This window comes from Bos mutus, chromosome 8, assembly GCF_027580195.1.
Source record: "Bos mutus isolate GX-2022 chromosome 8, NWIPB_WYAK_1.1, whole genome shotgun sequence".
In the NCBI taxonomy this organism is placed as follows: domain Eukaryota; kingdom Metazoa; phylum Chordata; class Mammalia; order Artiodactyla; family Bovidae; genus Bos; species Bos mutus.
In genome coordinates, this window is record NC_091624.1 from 60,300,955 (window position 1) to 60,321,257 (window position 20,303).

Sequence of the window (20,303 nt, forward strand, 5' to 3'; positions counted from 1 at the left end):
TCAGACACGACTGAGTGACTGATCTGATCTGATCTGATGTGCCAGATATTACTCCAGGTCAAGGGTATACTACAGTTAATTAGATGGTGCTCCTACTCTTACTGAGTCTTATCCTGGAAGGGAAAACCCATAATAATCAAATAAAGAAACAATGTGATTTCAAATTCAGATAGGTATCAAAGAGGAAATTAATATGTAAAGCTAGACAGGAGCTGGGCAGATGAGCTTAAGGATGTATATTAGCAAGGATGACTCCTGAAGGACCTTCAAAGTAGGTGACATTTGCTTTGATATGTGAATGGTGAGAAGAAACCTTTGTGCAAAGACCAAAGGAAATTTGTTCCAGCCAAAGGGAAAGAGTTTGGTGTTTATAGAAAGAGGTCAATGTGACTGCAAGTGATAAACAAGAAAGAGGCATTTCAAAGCCTAGCTCATGGAGGTAGGAAGAGGCCAGATCATGATGGCCCTGAAAGATCATTAAGAAAAAGGATTTTACTCCAAAGTCCATGGAAAGTCTTTACAAGACTTGATCTCTGTACAGTTTAAGAAGTTTACTCTCTGTGGAGAATGACTGCAGAAGAACAAGAGTGGAAGTGGAAGCAATTGCTGTGGTCCAAGTCAAAGACAAGGGTGGGTTAACCAGGCTGGTGGCAGTGCAGGAGAGGAAAGCCCAGATTCACAGCTTCAAGATAAATTTTAGTGGTGGAGCCAGCAGGATCTCTTACTGGTTCCAAGAGGGGAAACGAGGAAAAGGGAGAGAATCAAGAATAGATTGCTCTATTTTTGGCTAGGATATCTAGATAAATTACAGTGCCATCTACTTGAAAGGAAAAGTGCCATGGTGATGGATGGAAATTTAAAGTATTGTATATGTCATATAATTGTTTTGATGATTACTAGATATCTAATTGGAGATGTCAGGGAGGTGAGAGAAGGAGATACAAATTAGAAGCAAGGACACCAGCATAAAGCTGAGCCCTGAGCTCTCTAAAATTTATAGGTGAGGTGGTGGAGAACCACCCAGAAAGAGTTGTTTTTCAAGAAGGAGCAAATGATCAATCCCCATATCAAGTGAAAGAAACAGGCAGATGAGAAAAGAAATTAACTCACCAGATATGAAATATCAAAACATTGTTGATATCAACAAAGACAGGGTCAGTAGAAACAGTTTTATAAAAGTCATACAGTGTGGAAAGGTAATTATTAAGAGTTATTTTTATGTGTTTGTATTTCCTTCCAAACCTATACTGCATATAACTGCACACACATATACACAGGTCTTTTTGTTTGTTTGTTTTTAAACATAAAACATAAACAGGATAGGCCCTTCTATACAGTTTCGTTTTTTTTTTTACTTTACATATTATTTTCAAGATTTTTCCTTACCAGTATGTATAGATTTATAACACCATTTTAATGGAGAACTTACTATTTTATTATAAGAATTTAACCTATGCTTTTGATCTTTTCTTATATATACAAATCGTTATACTGTACTATACATCAATATTTCCCTGAGTACATGCATGAACAATGATGAGTCTTCAAATGAAGGGAGAATCAATGGTCAGAGGAAACTAAGTGCTCACTCCCCAGAGATCAGAGCAAGAATAAGGATCCAAAGGTTCTTTATGCTGTACCATATTGTCTCTTTTTTATGTCATAGAATTGATTGACATTTGGTAGAATTGAGCACAGAAACAAAATTCACAAGGGCTTTTTAACAAATCATGCCTTTTCAATGGTGATGTTTTAGTTGGATCTCTTATTTACTCTTACATTCATTAAAATAAAGACATAAATCAGTATGTTTCTCTTCAAAGTCAGACAAATAAAACAGCTTTGAGTTTTGTTGTTGTTGCTGGCTTTTGTTGTTTTTTTTGCTGTTTTTGCTTATTGCTTACTTATTATATCCTAACTTGCCCAAGAGTTCAACAGAAGCTGTGGCTCTAAAGTTCCCTTCTTAAGACATGTTACAGACCAAATGTTTGTGTTTCTGCAAAATTCATATGTTGAAACCTAATACTCAACGTGATGGCATCTAGAGGTCTGGCCTTTGGAAGGTAATTAGGTCATGAGGGTGGAGCTCCTATAAATGGGATTAGTGCTGTTATAAAAGAGATCCCAGAGTGCTCCCCTGCCTCTTCTGCCAGGTGATATTACAGTAAGAGGATGACTGTCTATGAACCAGGAAGTGGGCTCTCGCCAGACACGAAATCTGCCAGCACCTTGATCTTGAACTTGATCAAGTTCATCACCTTAAACTTCCCAGCCTCTAAGACAAGAAGAAATAAATTTCTGTTGTTTACAAGCTACCTTGTCTATGATATCTTGTCCTAAGCAACCTGAACTAAGACCAGACCTATCTAGAAATTCAGAATGTTGTTTTCATTCCATTTTCATTTCATCACCCCCTGTTGTAAAAGCTGATACCTTAGAAATACTACATAAACTAAGAAAGTAATAAAGATTTTACATCTGACATTTCCTTCAAGTGACTGAAGCAGCAAAAATCCATAATCTACCCTGCTGCTGCTAAATCGCTTCAGTCGTGTCCGACTCTGTGCGACCCCATAGATGGCAGCCCACCAGGCTCCCCCGTCCCTGGGATTCTCCAGGCAAGAACACTGGAGTGCGTTGCCATTTCCTTCTCCAATGCGTGAAAGTGAAGTCGCTCAGTTGTGTCCAACTCTTAGCGACCCCATGGACTGCAGCCTACCAGGCTCCTTCGTCCATGGGATTTTCCAGGCAAGAGTACTGGAGTGGGGTGCCATTGGTTTCTCCATAATCTACCCTATGCCTGTCCTATCTAATTCCTCTTCCTCTTTTTACATGGTCATTACTTTATTTCTTGTTTGTTCTTTTCTTCAACTTATCCTGTTTCCTCCAGGCTTCATTTCCTGTTGAGACTGTTGTCAGTGGAAAACTGGTCAAAAACATAAGAAGAGCTGGAATGAACATTCCCCACACCACCACCACTGTGTCCTCACCTGCAGCAGCCCCTTCCTCAAAACTCAAGAGCCCTGAGCTTATTATTTATCCTTAAAAATCTTGATATTTTGGTTTAGAGACTAAGACATAGAGAAAAATCACGCTTGATCCACCCAGAGGAGCGTGACTGACACAATGAAACCAGCGTTCAGGTCAGGATAAGACCGAGGCCAAATTATGAAGGTGCCTGCCTTCCCACCTTGCCCATCTCAGGGATGACAACCTGGGGTGCCCTTCGGATGCTTTTTTGTTGGCCCCATGCATATGTTTAAACTTTTAAATCATTGGCCAACATTTCAAATTGAGAAATGTCCTATGAAAGTCCAGACTTGCCGGTTCTGAAGTGGCAAGCCCAGGCCAGCTCGCCAACACGATGCTGCTGGGCAGTGGCTACTCCCGCACACATGGCAGGGGCTCTCCCCTCTGTCCTACGCCCACTGATTTTCCATCTGGCCCATCATACTTTTTTCTTATCTCCAATCCACTGTGGGCATATGAGTTTATAACTTTCGAAATGAAATGCTGCCAAGTGCTCTCTAATCAAGATTTGGCAACTTTTCCAAAGTAGCTTAAAAAACTACTTTTTGAATTCACTCCTGTCTATAAGGGATTTGGGTCATGACCCAAACTTTCCCATCAGAGAACCTAGCAGTGTACAATCTGACTCTCTGGTTTCTGATCATTCTGACATCTAGGAGATGTGAAAACAAGACAGAAAAGAAGGGAAGGTGGAGGACTTAGTGGCATCTGTACCCACACACTCCTCTGTCTCTGCTATACTCCCAGCCATCCTGCCATTATACCTGCATCACAGGTTGCAAACTTACAGCTGAAATGCTTCTCCCAGGAGTCTACACAGTCTAATAGGATTTGCAAAGGCACAGAAATGCTATCAAAAGTTGAAGCCAGGACTTTGCTATAGCAGTCACATTTCATAACTGGTGAAAGGTGGTTAAAGGAGGTCATCCAGAACAAGAGAGCCCCCCAACACGCCTGTTGAGCACTACATCCACATCCTCTCTGCTTATCATCAGACCCAAGTCTACCCTTCTTCCAGAAGAACACAAGGCATTCTCAAGATATCTGGTAACTACTTTCATTCACTGGTGAGATCCTGTGAGGCAAGCGTGCAGTCATCAGGGTTATGACACATGCTGAGAACACACAGCCTCAGGTTCCTGCCCCAGAGGAGACAGCCGCTCCGTCCAAATGAACATACCCAGAATCTGCCCATGCAGTCACTGAGCACAAGCCCAGGAATGTTGTTATAAAACTGCACTTCACAGAACAAAGTGAAATCATGAAGTTAGCATCAATTTCAGACCAGAGAGCAGAAAACTAACCTACCAGAGAAAGCAGTCCAGGGGAGCCCCAATTGCAATGAGGGCACGTGAGGTGAGAGGAAGTGGGGCAGCAGCCGGAACAGGAAGCACTTGTACTCAGGGTAGAAGGAATGTGGAAGAGGCAAAGCTGCGGTTCATGCCTGGGAATAGGGCAAGATGCAGCGCAGACATTCCTGAGCATCTATTTCTAACTGAATAAGGTTTCTTTACTTTCAAAGGTCCCCTGGGCAGATCAGGTGTGTGCCAACAACTTATAAATGGTTTGCTTCAGAGTTAAGAAAAAGAGTAAACTAATGCACTGGTTGTCTCCATAGATCAGTGATATATCAATCTACAGTGAAGATAAACTGATTCTGAAATTATAAAGTGAATCCATGGGAAATGGGGTTTGCCTGATAAATAGGTGTATACAACTTTTCAGGAACATGACCACTATGTACAACAAAGTACTCCTGTACTCTCACTTTACTCCATCACATGGCCTTTTTAAAAATTAGTTTTTATTGGAATATAGCACATACACATGCACAATTGCTTTACAATGTTGTATTCATTTCTGCTGTACAGCAAAGTGCATCAGCTACATGTATACATGTGCAAAAGTGCTAAGTCACTCAACTGCATCCAACTCTGCAACCCCATGGACTGTAGACCACCAGGCTCCACAATCCATGGATTCTCCAGGCAAGGATACTGGAGGGGGTTGCCATGCCCTCGTCTAGGGGATCTTCCCAATCCAGGGATCAAACCTGCATCTCTTATGTCTCCTGCATTGGCAAATGGGTTCTTTACCTCTAGTGCCACAAGGCCATGTGTACATACATCCCCTCTTTTCTGGATTTCCTTCCCATTTAGGTCACCAGAGAGCACTGCGTACAGCTCCCTGAGCTATACAGTAGGTTCTCATTAGCTATCTAGTTTATACATGGTATCAATAGTGTGTGTGTGTATACACACACACATATATATACACAAACACACACACAATGGAATATTACTCAGCCATAAGAAGGAATAAAATTGGATCATTTGCAAAGATGTGGATGGACCTAGAAACTGTCATACAGAGTGAAATAAGTCAGAAAGAGCAAAACAAATATCATATATTAATACATATATGTGGAATCTAGAAAAATGGTATAGATGATCTTGTCTGCAAAACAGAAATAGAGACACAGACCCAGAGAACAAGCATATAGACACTAAGAGGGGAAGAGGGTAATGAGATGAACTGGGACATCACATGGTCTTCACCCTTGAGGCAAAAAGAAAAATTCCTATCATCTGAAAATCAAATCCTGGATACAACGGGTGCCAACTGGGATTAGCAAGGAATTTGAACTTACCTTTCTTCCTTCACAGGTTTGATTTCATCTGATCTTGCCAAGTATCTCTAATTACTTCATTCTCCCTTCTTGTCTTTTTCCTACACTCCTTTAGCTCATTGTACAAAGTTTGAATGCCCTGCTCTAAAATTCCCTTCAGAGGAAATGGCTTATGTGTAAATGTAACAAATGAGCAATTTCTCTGTAAACTAAAGCTTTGAACTTAATTCTGGGCCACACCGACAGAGGACCAATTGCAGTTCTATATGACTAAGTGATGCACTCCAAATATATAAAGAGCTGTTATGTATAAATCTAGGTAAAAGTAGATCCTACAGGTAGAAGTTACAGGCAAGCAGATTTTAGCTCAACACATTAAATCTCTTCAATTTTAGAAATGTTTGCCTTGTCCATTACTCAGCTTTCTGTCATTGGGCATGTTTAACAGATCTGAAAATGATCCTCATAGGAATATGATGGAGGGTATGCCAGCTATTGAATAAGAAAGAGAGAAGTCTTACTCTAAGGAGCCTATGCTGCTGCTGCTGCTGCTGCTAAGTCGCTTCAGTCGTATCCAACTCTGTGCGACCCCATAGACGGCAGCCCACCAGGCTGCCCCGTCCCTGGGTCTCCAGGCAAGAACACTGGAGTGGGTTGCCATTTCCTTCTCCAATGCATGAAAGTGAAAAGTGAAAGTGAAGTCGCTCAGTCATGTCTGACTCTTTGTGACCCCATGGACTACAGCCTATCAGGCTCCTCCATCCACGGGATTTTCCGGACAAGAGTACTGGAGTGGGCTGCCATTGCCTTCTCCAAGGAGCCTATGACTGCACAGTAAATAAAACAATGTGAATAGTTTTTCCGTATTTGAGATACACAGCTATACAACACCCATACAACACCATGGGTTGATAAGATGAACTTTAGGAAAAACTAAGACAGGATAAATTGCTCATCCCTGAGACCAGAGCAGAAGGTAATACTCTCCTAGATTTGGATTAAAAATTGATCTTTATATCTGAAGACAGAAAAGGGATTAGAAAAGATAAGAGATTGAAAGGCCAATATCTTCAAGATAAAATCTAATAGGCAAAGGCAGAAGTTGTGTTTGTATATTAACTATACATGGAGAGGTCATGGGGGCTCACTAACAGTTTATATTTTTTGTTTTTAAAAGCCTACTCTAATGGGAAATGTAGGATTCTGACTTTCTGTTCTGGGGAAGGAGGAGAAGAATGAAAGAAAAGTATCTCCTCTGCCCCCGCCTGTATCTGCATGGGCAGCTAAAGAGCTGTAAAGAACTTTTATTCCCAAGAGCTCCTGTAGATAACACCCTCTTTGACCAAAATGCCAAAGGGCTGGCAAAGATTTCTAAGCAGATTAATGAGAGGCTTCTGGGAATGTTAACTCAAGACTGCTATTTCTCAAATTTAACCTAGGTCTCTTGGAGAAAAGTTGATGAGTCAAGAACATTATGAGACTCACCCTTCCAACTGCTGTAACACTGTACCAACACTTTTCGGGGAACTGTGTTATTATTGTATAGTGATGCTATCTTAGAAGTCTGTGGATCCCTGTCATTTGAAAGCTAATCATAACATACTGTTAACATATGGGAATCCAGTCTATTCTTGTTCTCTGCACTCATGTGCCCCAACTGACCACAGCATTTTCTTAGCACCAAGCGGGTTATTCTTACAACATTGCTACTTTTGCATATCCTTCTTTAGAACCCTCTAAGTAAAAACGATAGCAGGGAGAAGAAGGAGCCATGCAATTTACTCCAGCAAGTAAAAGCTAGGATCTGTTGAGTGTATGTATTCCTTGCAATTCACCCATGTGTGTTTTCCTATTCTGGAGACGATGATGAACAAAAATAACTTCATGCATCACCAATGTTTTCCACCAAGCCATTTCACATGGTCCATCCCCTAATCATAAAAGTGCTTCCAACTCTGGCACACAAAGCACCCACCACACACACACCCAAGATTAAAGAAAAGGAGATCTGCCTAGAAAACAAGTCACACTGACACTTTATACTCCCCATGAGGTCTGCTGGGAGTGAAAAAATATAAAGTCAGCCAATAGAAATTTACATAGTCTCCAAGTCTTTCCCCACAAAACAGTTATTAATTAGGTGGGAGGAAAACTTTATTTTTAAAATAAAAAAAAAAAAAAAACTGGCAGACACCACCTTCATCAAGTAACCGAAGTTAAAATCAAGGAAAATGAAACACATCAATGTCATGTACCTCTGATCTGATACACTGGGAAGAACACAGCACTTCTCGGGTTCTTACCAAGCCTGAATCTAATCTCAAACAACCAGACAAGCCCAACTTGAGAGATTTGCCATTGGTCAGTACTCTGCAAAAGTTCTAGATCGTGAAAGAAAAGAGAGGGGAAGACAAGGGAAAGGAAGGAAAAAGAAAACAAAAAGAAGATGAAGATGAAGTATGACAGTGTTTATACCGAGGGGGCTTGGGGAACATGACAACTGATGTGCTCCTGGCTCAGAAAAGGGAGAACTGGCAAGATATGAATAAAATCTGTAAATTAGATAGTAATACTGAATCGATGTTAATATCCAGATTTTACCAAAATGTGAGCCAATGTATATCTGGTTATGTGTCAAAAATGTCCATGGTTTTAGTAAATACACAGTGAAGTATTTAAAGGGGCATTGTGTCTGCAATTTGCACCCATATTTTCAAAAAGAAACTTATATACATACCTGGGACTGCGTGTGTATAGAGAGAGAGAGAGAAAACGATCAAGTAAGCATGATAAAATGTAAAGAATGTTAACATTTGGGGAATCTGGAAAGCAAACATAGGAATTCTTCATAATGCTTTTGCAACTTCTCTGTAATAAAGTTTTTTTTTTTTTTTTTTTTTTAATTAAAAAGGAAACAGCCTCAGCAGGCCTGAGCTTTTTGAGGAGGAAACTGAGAAGGAGGAAGAATATAGTAGACCCCATCTCCTTTGCTCCTCCATCCCCAACACTGAGAAGCACTGTAACATCTTGTAATTAAAAAAAACTATATCTGAAAGCTACTGTGGGAGGCTGCCGCAAGCTCGCTAAGGGGACCACCCTAGCCACAAATCCTCAAAGCCTAACACGGGGGCTGGCATATCCCAGAGGCTCAAGAAATGACCAGTTGAAGGAATGATCGGACTTTAAGAAATATCTGAAAAAAACTGTGGGCAATTGCCCATTTGGGGCCCTCCATCTGCAAAGTTGGTAGAGCTGTGGCATGTCTTGTATAAACAGCTGGGTGGGAAAGAGGGGCAGGCGCGTCAGAATGAGGAGGAAGGTACAGTCCTACCCTGGGCTGTTCCTTGCGCTGAGGAGGAGGAGGAGGAGGAACTGAGTGTGTACCCTGAGGCTGGCATGAACCAGCCCTGCTTCTCTGCGCTGGGTGGGGAAGGATGAACACATCGAGCACTGTGTGTTCAGCATCCGAGGTCTCGGTTGGGTCCTGCACGTGCAATCTGATACATTGAGATAGGAAGGGGAGACAGCGTCCCCAAGAAAACATTAAGGATTGAAACAGCTCTATGTTTTCTTCTGTTCTAACCTCCCAAACCAATTAGTACTCGGATTTTCAAATTCACATTGGCTATGCACATGAGGTCTGAAATTAAAATCATTTAAATTACTGAAGTTCAAGAAAGCTTTGGAAAAGTTAACAGATGAAAAACGTGACTCCGCTTCAAAAACTTTGCTAATTCAAGAACGTCCTAACAGATTGCTTTTCCAGTAACATTTAATTCTGAATAGAGATGAAGGGGAAATATATATATTTATATAATCCACAGGCTGCCAGAGTATTAAGTATCAGGGGATGTTCCTCTAACCCATGGAAAATTGGGCCCTATGACAAAAGTGTTTTTTCTAACCACCAAGATATAATTTTACAATCATGAACACTGTGTGATAATATTCCAGAAAAAAATTAAACAAGGCAAACTGTGGCACATAACCGAGGGCAGGACTCCAAACTGCAAACCTGATTTGCATATTAATTCAAATAGGGACCTTGTTGCTTTAATAAGGAATATAATTTTCGAGGAATCTCGAGGTGAAATTGTTATGCTCACTGGTAGGGACTTGCTGACCAATTTATTTGAAAATGAGCTCATACGGTAAACCCCAATCATAACGAGGAAAAATCAACGCTTCCTAACGAGTAAACAGCAAACATGAGCCCACAGGTGACCAGGTTGGTACCCCTGTCCTCTCTTCCTCCTTACTTACCATATCTGGGAGGCCAAGTGGTTCTCTGTCAGAGACAATCCCTTCCTCCAACTTAATAAGGACAGACAGTTAACGCATCCCCAGAGCTTTAGTTGCCAGTTAACTAGCCTCTTTGTCCCTAATACAACCCGACCACTTACTATCTCTCATGTCAAAGCTGAACTGCCACCAACATGGACTGGGAGAATCTAGACATAGACACAGATTCCTCCTAGCTTCTCCTAGGATTATGCTTTCTGTACAGCCCAAGAGGATTGGGGTCAAGAGAACGTGTAAGAAAGGTCTCTGATGAGCCCCCAAGAGAAGTAGCCAGCTTCTATCCATTCTGTGCTCAGAATTCCTCCCGTCTCAGACATGGTCTAGGCCATGGTCTGGTCTTTGGGCTCCCAATGGACTGGCTGTATTAATGCCAACTGAAACTACAAGGATCACGGTGACCTGAAGCTTCTGGAAGAGACCCCTCTATGGAGCTCAGATAGAACTTCAGATTTATATGCAAATACACAGAAGGTATAGTCTCCTTAACACTTCACTATTTCTGAATACATCCTTATCTGCCCTCACATATATACCCTTTTCATTTCTCTATGACAACTCCTACTTCTGATAGCCCTGGGCTGTTCTACAACTAGGATGATACAGGCACTTCAATAAGAAATCAAACCATCGCCTATTTTTGGTCTGAAAAGGAAACAATGATACTGGATAGTACGATCGCTCTTGAAATTTAAGCCTTCGTGCTAGTTACCAGCTCCTAGTGTGAGATTACCAATGAAAAATGCAGAAGATCTATCTCTTGGTCCCCACCCAGCTGGTTCTTCTTACCTTTGGTTCCATTGAAATGAAACTGTGGGTTCCTCTGCTTGAGAGAACTGACCTTTTAATCGTCCTGCTGTGATAGAAGTGGTAGTAATCCTTCAGGGCCCCGATCTGCAAAGGTAGGAGGGAAGGAACAAAAGAGAGTTAATGTATGAAAAATCTTTGTTTTCCTTGTTTTTCATTAAAATAAGAACACTAAACCCAAAAAAACACACAAAAAAACCATAAATTATGCAGTTGCTGGCCACGCTTAAATGTTACTTGAACCTTGGTGATCACTTTTCAAAAGAAAGACATGTGATATGAAATGAGTGTCCTTGAGGCAGTGACTGCAGAACTAAAGATTATAATGGGGCAGCCTAGGCTCTCCCTATCTCCTTTTTAATGTTTAATTTATATGCAGCATTTTAAGTAATTCTATATCAATCTATATCCAAATGTGGGAAAGAAAAAAAAAATCGAATAGCTATCTGGTTATAAAAACACATTGCATTTTGTTTGCTCTGATAAATGTACAATGAAAGACCTTGTTAGATTACTTATATCATTAATTTGAAACAAGTCCTAAGCAGTTTATCATTTGCAAAGAAAACACTACTTAGTTTGTTTCCTGACTTCAGTAGACAGTATAAATACATAGCCTTTATTCATGCGTTGCAAAACTAAAAGCAGAATTTCTAAAACAAAAGATTGTATGTCTTATCAGCTAAGCTTCCTGTGTGAAAATAGCTTAATTGCCCTTATCTTAACTATTTCTTTAACAGATTAGTCTTCTCATTTATGCACCCCTTTCTTTAGTTAAAAACAATTAGGTTTAGGATAGCTGTAAAAATAAATCCCTGTACATTCTAAAAAAAAACACAATCCCAAACAAGCATATTCTTTCAGTAGATCATGAAATATGGATCACATAATGGACATTAAATCATGCAACGAGCTAATGCAGGAGAGCTTGGTTCTAGATTTGGCTTACAGTCACCAAAAATGTCTTCTTGAATAAATTGCATATACTTACTATGCCTCGGTTTCATTGTCTATAAAATTGGACTTCAGGCTAGTTCATGTCTAAGATCACTACAGCTCTCAGATTCCATTCTTTAACACTTATATTTCCTTGCTTTTGGGCAAATATATTAAGGGTCTATTTCTCCACTGCTAGAACAGCACTGCTCTACTGTAAAAGAATGACTATGATCAGGGTATTTTCCAATTAGGACAATTCCAAAGTTAGGCCTTCTTAATTTAAAAAAACAGAAGTCATTGGCTCAGCTTACTTTTTTCAGATAAAGGGTTTATTTTTATTCCCATCTTTTCATCACATTCTCAAACATCGTCCCACCCTTCCAATAGGGATGATTTACCAAATTTCTGTGCCATTTAACAGTCATCTCCTCACTGAGACTTCATGCTTTAATGAATGTTTTTTATCTTCATTAAATATGAATGTCTGCAGTCTCCCACTTCTGATTCAAGTGGAAACTGCCCAGATATACACAGAAGAGATCCTGGACTCTGCAAACAAGTGGGAAATGAGGAAATCTAGCTAAAACTTATCATCTCAGTGATCCTGAACTCTGAAGTAATAGAAAACAATAAGGAAGAGGGCACAGCTGCCAGTCCCAGTCTGTAAGGGTGTTTTAAGAAGGATTTACAGGCCAATTTTAAAATTCCAAAGGACTAAGGGTAGAATTCAGGAGGGGCTGCTTAATCCTTTATCAGAAAATCTTAAAATCCCAAGAAGCTTAGAGCTTTCATCTCATGGAGCTTCTGTCAAGAATGCTCCTTGGGTAAATATAGTAGTTTTTGTGAAAAGGAACAGAGAATCTCTGAGGAAGAATTTATTACTAACATGAAAAATATTAGTGTGTTTAAGATCATGTCCACTCAACTATTACAGAAATTCTCCTACTATAGGAAACGACTGAATTCAACTCAACTATTAAACCATGGATGAAATACACCCTGAAAATATATTCAGATCCTTTGTGGCTTCAATGGTACAGGCCAGAATCCTGACCTAATGCAGTGTGTACATGGAGCTGGAAAGTGGAACCCTTATCTTGACTTAACTTCACTGAAATCTGGGATACATCACTTAACCTCTTTGGGCCTTAGTTTCCTCAACTGTGAAATAAGGACACAGGAAGTGTAGTGCACAGAAATTGGGCATCAGAGTGAAAAGGGGGATGACAGTGTTTATGAGTTCACATGGCTATAAAGATCGAATATAACAGCAGGTGCATTGCCTTGTCAGGTCACTGCCTGTCACACAGTAAGTGGCAGAAGGTTATGAGTTTCCTTTCTAAATTTATATTTAAATCCTACCTTCTCTCACCTCTTATCTTCGAATTAATCCCTCACCTCTGTCTCTTGGTCAGGATTCCTCTTGATCTACTCTGGTATCACCTCCCTTACTTCACTGGCAAAAATCAAAAGGGTTGATGATACACTGTTGACAAGATGTAGGCACAAATGCAGCTTCTACAGGATCGGTAAAGCTCTGGTACAAGTGTTTGGAGAGTAATTTGGTCATATCAGTAAAATTATACACAGTACTTAACCTTTGACTTAGCCTTTCTACGTCTTAAAATTAATTCTACAGATATAATAGTCACTTATGAACAAGAATGGGTGTTCGACAGAGCAAATTTTGTAAAAGCAAAAGAAGCCAAACAACTGGCTGCCATCAATGGGTGATTGGTTCTACATGAACTGAAATGGATTGATCTTCAAGGGAGGGGGTAAATAAATAAATATAAGTGCAGAGAGGCATATATTATGACCCAATTTTTTCAGGAGAAAAAGGAAGAATGTAGAGGGCATGTGTGTTCATATGCATGGGGTATTTCAAGAAGGAAACTTGACAAACTGAAGAAGAAGGATTTTCTTTTCATTATTTATGTGGATGCATTATTTTTTTAAACTTAACACAAACACATATCTGAAACAGTACACAACCAAATCCCATCTACTTTTCCAGGGGAAAATATGCTCATCCAATCCCATAGGACTGATACAGGGGGCCACATCTATTGGGGCCATTAAGTCTTTTTAGCAGTAATCTTTATTTAATATCCATCTTTAAGGGATTCCATTTCCTCCATAGCAGGGGTCCCCAACCTTTGGGATCTAATGCCTGATGATCTGAGGGGGAGCTGATGTAATAATAGAAACAAAGTGCAGGGTAAATACAATGCTCTTGAATCATCCTGAAACCATCACCACCCCCTAGTCCATGGAAAAATTGTCTTCCACCAAACAGGCCCTGTTGCCATCAAGGTTGGGGACCACTGCTCTATAGGTTGCAGAATGGTGTTCACTGATTGGCTGATGCTTCAATTACTGAACGCCTGTCATGTCATGTTATTTAACTTCATCTCCCCAAGAGCTTTTGAAGACAAATATCATTATCTCCAATTTGATAAAGGAGAGTGTTGAGGCTCTAGTAGTGTCCAAATGCACACAGCTGGTATTGTGACGTGATAAAATGTATACCTTTATTGACTGTCTCACGTCGGGGTGAATTTAGTTAAGTTTCATGGATGGGTTCACAAGAAGCATTCCAACATCCTTCTAGTGAGTCTTCCTATACTGCAGAGCTAAATTCTATGCAACCAGAGTTCTGAATGTGATTAAGGTTCTACCAAAAAAAAGGCAGACTATAGCATTGTGAGGCATGCTCTTGGAGACATTTACGTTTCTTAACGATAGTGGTGGTAGAGGTCTTAGTACCTGCTTGCTAGCTTTCTGGGCATTGATTTGCACATTCTGTTTTGTCAGTCAGTGGGAAAGAGATTTGAGAAGAACTACAGGGGTATCATGAGCTTCCCTGGTGGCTCAGATGGTAAAGCGTCTGCCTGCAATGTGGGAGACCCGGGTTCAATCCCTGGGTCAGGAAGATCCCCTGGAGAAGGTAATGGCAACCCACTCCAGTACTCGTGCCTGGAAAATCCCATGGACAGAGAAGCCTGGTAGGCTACAGTCCATGGGGTCGCAAAGAGTTGGACACGACTGAGCGACTTCACTTCACTTCACAGGGGTATCATAGGGTAGCTTCCTCCCTCCTCAGCTGCCTCACTGAAGCAGAAGCAGCTGTTCTGTGGGGGCCCATTCTGTAGTGGCTTTGGGGCCCTTTTCTGAAACTTGGCCTTCCTGATGAATTCTCCAAGCTATTTAATAGTCAATAGTGAATGTCTTCCAAAACAGACCAAGCGCTGGATTCAGCAGTTGGCTCCACTGAACATTCCAAATTGGAAAGACGACAACTTCTGAAAAAGTAATTTTACACATATACAATCTCACGTGACTTAGAGACCCTCCAAGTTATGTACCTCTGAAGTCATGGGCTACAGGCAAAACCAAGCTCCAGGCTACAGATGAGCCACAGTGTCTGCTCTGATATCCTGTCTGTTAAAGATCTACCCTGGTTTCTAGGCTTCTCACAGCTGCTCGCACCAAACTCCTCTCTCCAGTCTTTCTATACAGTGGCTCGAGTTAGGTATAAAATGTACATTTGGATGTCATACGTCATACCCCTGCTCCAAATCACTGAATGGCTTCCCTTTGCTCTTAAAATAAATAGTAAGATTTGATATTATTTAATAATACAGTTTTTAAAGTAAATAATAATAATATCATATCAACATTTATGTTGTACCAGGAAGCAGTCTACGTGCTTTACCTAAACTCATGGAGTAAAGAGCACGATCCACCTTCGACCTGCAGGGCCTATGGGATCGGATGCTGCCTCCCTCTCGCCTCACGTCAAGTCACATTTGCGGGCAATTCCTTCAGTTCCTGGACCATATGGTGCCGATATACACCCTCTCCCTGTTGCACCCTTCCCTACCAGCAGCCCCCACCTTGCTTTCTCTTCCTTACCCTTTAGGTCTCACCACAAGAAGGAAGCCTGCAAACTCCCAGACCTGGTCAGCTTTCTTAATTACATCATCTTACAGAGTCCTAAGATTATATACCTTTAGTCATAGCTGGATTAGTGCAATTATTCTTTGAATAGCTGTGTCCCCACCTGCATGCCTGTAAGTTCCTATGAAGTAGAGGTGCCTCTGTTTGTTCCCAGTTCCTGGTACATGGCTCACCACACAGTGTGTTCTCAGGAGGGAAAAGACTCTTGAATGAACAATGTGAAAATCAGAATACTTATATTGCTAAAGCTACAGATGTTAGAGCTATATCTGATTCAAAATCTTCAGGATGAGAATCACAGAGCTATTAAATTAAGGCCCCCAAAAAAGAAAAAAAAAAGGGGGGGGGTTATTTCTACCCTAACTGAAGTCCCAAGTCTGCTGGGATTATGGTTCTGAAGGTGGTAGGTGAGACATCTCTACATTTTTTGGCAAGCCAAGAGCTAAGGAACAGTGTGCATTAGTTCAATTATTCTACCTCATCCAAACAAAGTAATCTGTATTAAATTTTTTCATATCTTTCTTATATGTTTAAGATAAATATAAAAATAATATCTATATATAAAAACATCTAAAAGCATCATTATGCCTCTCATCTAATAATATGTCTCTTATTGGCAAGAGTTGTGTCTTTTATATTCTTTCAACAGCCCTGTGCATGTGGAGGGCATTTAATAAACACTAAGAAGAAAAATGTCATAACATGTTGGAAGTGATTCAAAAGAAAGACAGTGTATGAAAACACAGCAGTAATATTATCTATAAGGAGGAATTTCATTTAGATCCTCTGGGGTAATGTAAAAGAAAACATGACTGTGTTTATATGTTATGCAATAGCAACAAGGGCTAAAACAAGGAACAATACATAACTAACACTGGGACATCTTATAAATAAATCAAGAACTAAAGGAGTAGATGAAGTATATGATCAATAGCAGATCAAAGCGCACACTTTTCCTTAATACCACATAAAGGAACGAGAATAATTCCTTCCCATTTGATCTTCTGAAACTCCTCTTTTATATAGCTACTCTCTTCCTTGCCTAGCAACACAACTTGTATACACAACACTAAGTCGATGAAATTCATCTCTCATTCTCAATTCTGTCAAGCATTTGTGCTTTTTCTTCCTTAGTCGCAGCCCTTCATCCTTGCACTCAGAATTTTCCTATCACTACTTTTACTCAAACTAGATTATGTTCTTAGGAAAGGCTTTTTATAAATTCTTTTTACTAAGGTGTAAATGACTAGTAAGACACTGTCCTGGTTCTTCCATGGACAAGTGAATTTGATCAGAAAATTAAAACATAAGCCAAATAACTGAGTTCATAGTGCTTGCAATTTTAAAAAAATCACTTTTTTTATCATTAAAAAAATTGATAAAAAAGAATCATCAGAGGGTTTTTTCCCCCTCTTGTTCTGTCAGTAGGAGATAACTTTTCCAGTGTTCCTAAACTCCTATGTCACAGGTGAGCTGTTAACTTCTGAGCAGAGAGCTGGAAGCCAGAAGACCTATATTATGCACTGGCTTTACCCCTGATGAGGAGCTTGTGGCCTGTCAGAATTCATTCACTACTAACAGACTTACCTGTGCTGGCAGCTAAAACCCTCACCAGCCTAATGACTTATACTCATTACACACATAGAGTTTGCAAATTTCTTCTAGACAGTTCTATAGGGTGCCCAATCATGCTGTTTGCTCAGTACAGACATGTTTCTAGGGACACAGGACCCTTCAGTGCTTAAATTGGATCAGTCCCCGGCAAACTGGGAGAGTCGGTCACCTTGGTTATGAAGTGCCGAGATCACGGGCCCCTCAATGAACTGGCAGCTCTTTAAGGCTGCTTGTCTGCCTTATTTTCCTTCCCATCCTCTCCAACTTACATATATCCCCAAATTCTGTACTCTTTTTTGATAAGTTTTTTTTTTTTTTTACCACTAGTCAACAACTAGATTTTTTTTTTAATGAGCAGAAGTTTGAACAGACATTTCACAAAAGATATACAAATGGCCACTAAGCATGTGAAAAGATGCTCAAATGAAAATTAAAATAACAGCAGCACTATACACATACCAAAATGGCTAAAATTTAAAAGGCAGACAATATCAATTTTTTTTTTTAGACAATATCAATTTTTAATGAGATTGCAAAGCATCAGAATTCTTATACATTGTTAGTGGGAGGAGAAAATGATTCAACATCTTTGGAAAATCATGTGGTAATTTCTTAGGAAACATATATCATCCTATTGATCCAGCTATTTCATTTATAGTATTTACACAAAAGAAATGAAGACCTATCTTCAGACAAAAAAATGTTTTTTTTTTTGTTTGTTTATAGTACACACAGATGTTTATAGCAGCTTTCTTAATAACAGCCCCAAACTGGAAACAATGCAAATATCCATCAACAGGTGAATGGATAAATAAACTATGGTATATCTATAGAATGGAATGCCCCGCAATAAGAAGGAACAAACCTCTGATGATGTATGCAGCAACACGGATGAAGGTCAAAACAGCATGCTGACACCAAGAGTACATACTGTATGATTCTACTGATAAGAAATTCTAGGACAGTTACTCTATCACAACAACAAACAGATCAGTGATAACCTTGGGGAAAGCCTAGAGAAACTTCGGAGTCTGGGGAATTTCTGTATCACGACTGTGGTGGTAATTCCATCAGTGATAAGTGCTCCTGCACGCTGGAACTAGCTCAATGAAGGTTTGCAAAATCCAAATGCATCTTTTTCCAACACATTCTTCAGGGACATCACATCAGGATAACCTGACATCAACAATGGCAGAAGTTTTTAGCACATCAGGAAAAATTGGTAAAGGTTACAATTAAGGTTTCTTTTTTTCTCTGAAAGTCACTTGTTTAGTGTTTATCAGCACACCTTGGGGTATGTATGTTTGTCAAAGCTCATCTAATCTTAGTTAAAAATGGCTGCCTTGGGGAATATTTAAATTATACCTCAATAATGGTGAATTCAAAAGTTGTAGCTCTTCTAATGACTTCTGGTTCTCTTTCCCATCTGTAGAATGATTCAGAGACTGGGAAATGCGAGAACCCAGTGACATGGGGCTCTTCGGTCCAGATTTTCTCCCATCCTCTCAGGTGAGGTGGGGAGAAACCAAGTCAGTAAGATTATTCTTCTTGCAGGTCAACATCTTTCTAATACCCACAATTAACGTTTGAAACTCCTGCTTGCTAAATTCCATTCAGACAGAAAGCTCCAGAAGCAGTGCCAGGGTACACTGATTTCCCTTCATTAAAATGTTGACTGTGGTGACTCCTTTGTACTTCCCTGAAAGTATTCAAACCATTGTTATTATTTGCCTTCTGTGCTCCAGACTTTGTAACATTCAAAGGAGACTCAAAGAGAGGGTGGCCATGATCGCTTTCTCCAAAGTCACCAAGAACTCTCCAAATTTAGAGCCTTTACACCTGCTTTTCCTCTGCCAAAAAATGCTCTTCTAGAAATCTCTATGACTCACATCTTCTCTTCTTTCAAATGTTTGCTAAAATGCCCCCTTCACAGGGAGGATTTCTGAGACCACTCCACTTGAAATTATCATCTCCCTCTTCAGCATACTCCATTGCCCCTTCCCTGATTTAATTTTCCCCTTCACACTTATCACCTCTTAACATTATATATTCTCTGTATTTGTCCCATTTATTGTTGGTCTTCCTCTACCAGAATGTTAGCTTCAGAGAATGTGAATTTTTGTTTTATTCACTGCTGGATCAGCCCTAGCTCTTATTAGCAGTGTCAGGTATCCCAATAAATAATTGAATGAATGAATGGCCCATGCTTTTGAGGTAATCAAAGCAACAGTGAGCATGTCTCTAAACTTTATGGAAGGCTTCCTGGAAATCTCTTTATAATCCTTTCTGTGATATAACATTAACACATAACATAACACAGACTTTACTCTTATTAAATGTTGAATGAATGAATGACATTATCATATGCAAACATGTTCAAAAGTTAATAATTTATTATGAACAACCGCATGATCACCAAAATCTGCCTTTATATTTCCCTCTCTTATTTTATCATAATCAATGACCTCTTAGAATTACTGAACCAAAATGGTATGTATAACAAGGCTGTTGAATTCATTAAATGTTAAATTAGAAGGCAAGTAACTTCAGAAATCTGATGAACTGCTAATATTTATGAAGTACAAATGAACTGCCCAGCATCACTGCCCTGTATCCTCACAACAGCATGAGGTAGATATCACGGTTTCCATTTCATATGCACAAAAGTAGAAGCTCACAAAATTTAAGAACTTGCCTAGAGCCACACAGTTAGGAAAGGGCCGAGCTCAGGTTGACTCCAGATAGCCTAACTCCACGGCAAATGTTAACTACTCTAAAAGATGTTTAAAATAAAAGGTTTCTAAGGGTGAATTTAAAACAATTACCCATAAGACGGTGCTCCTAAGAGTTGTATGCAGAGGGGATGTTTTTAGGGACATTTCTGTCTACTTTGAGCAGATACAGAAAAGAAAGTGTTGAAAAGCATCCCTGAGAGTAATGAGAGCCCATCCCTGTCCTCTATGCAGACAGGAAGCCTGGTCTCTATTTCCTATTCTACCACTGACCCCAAGACACTTACAAC

The 20,303-nt window shown here is 39.9% G+C and overlaps 1 protein-coding gene across 3 annotated transcripts in view; it reads right to left on the minus strand.

Moving 5' to 3' along the window:
• PCSK5 (proprotein convertase subtilisin/kexin type 5) overlaps window positions 1-20,303 on the minus strand; it is a 517,126-nt gene that overhangs the window by 460,995 nt on the left and 35,828 nt on the right. For all 3 annotated transcript variants that reach the window (XM_070375753.1, XM_070375751.1, XM_005892979.2), the window contains exon 2: window positions 10,748-10,852. In XM_070375753.1, coding sequence (XP_070231854.1) covers window positions 10,748-10,852 — 105 coding nt within the window. The remainder of the gene's footprint in view (window positions 1-10,747; window positions 10,853-20,303) is intronic.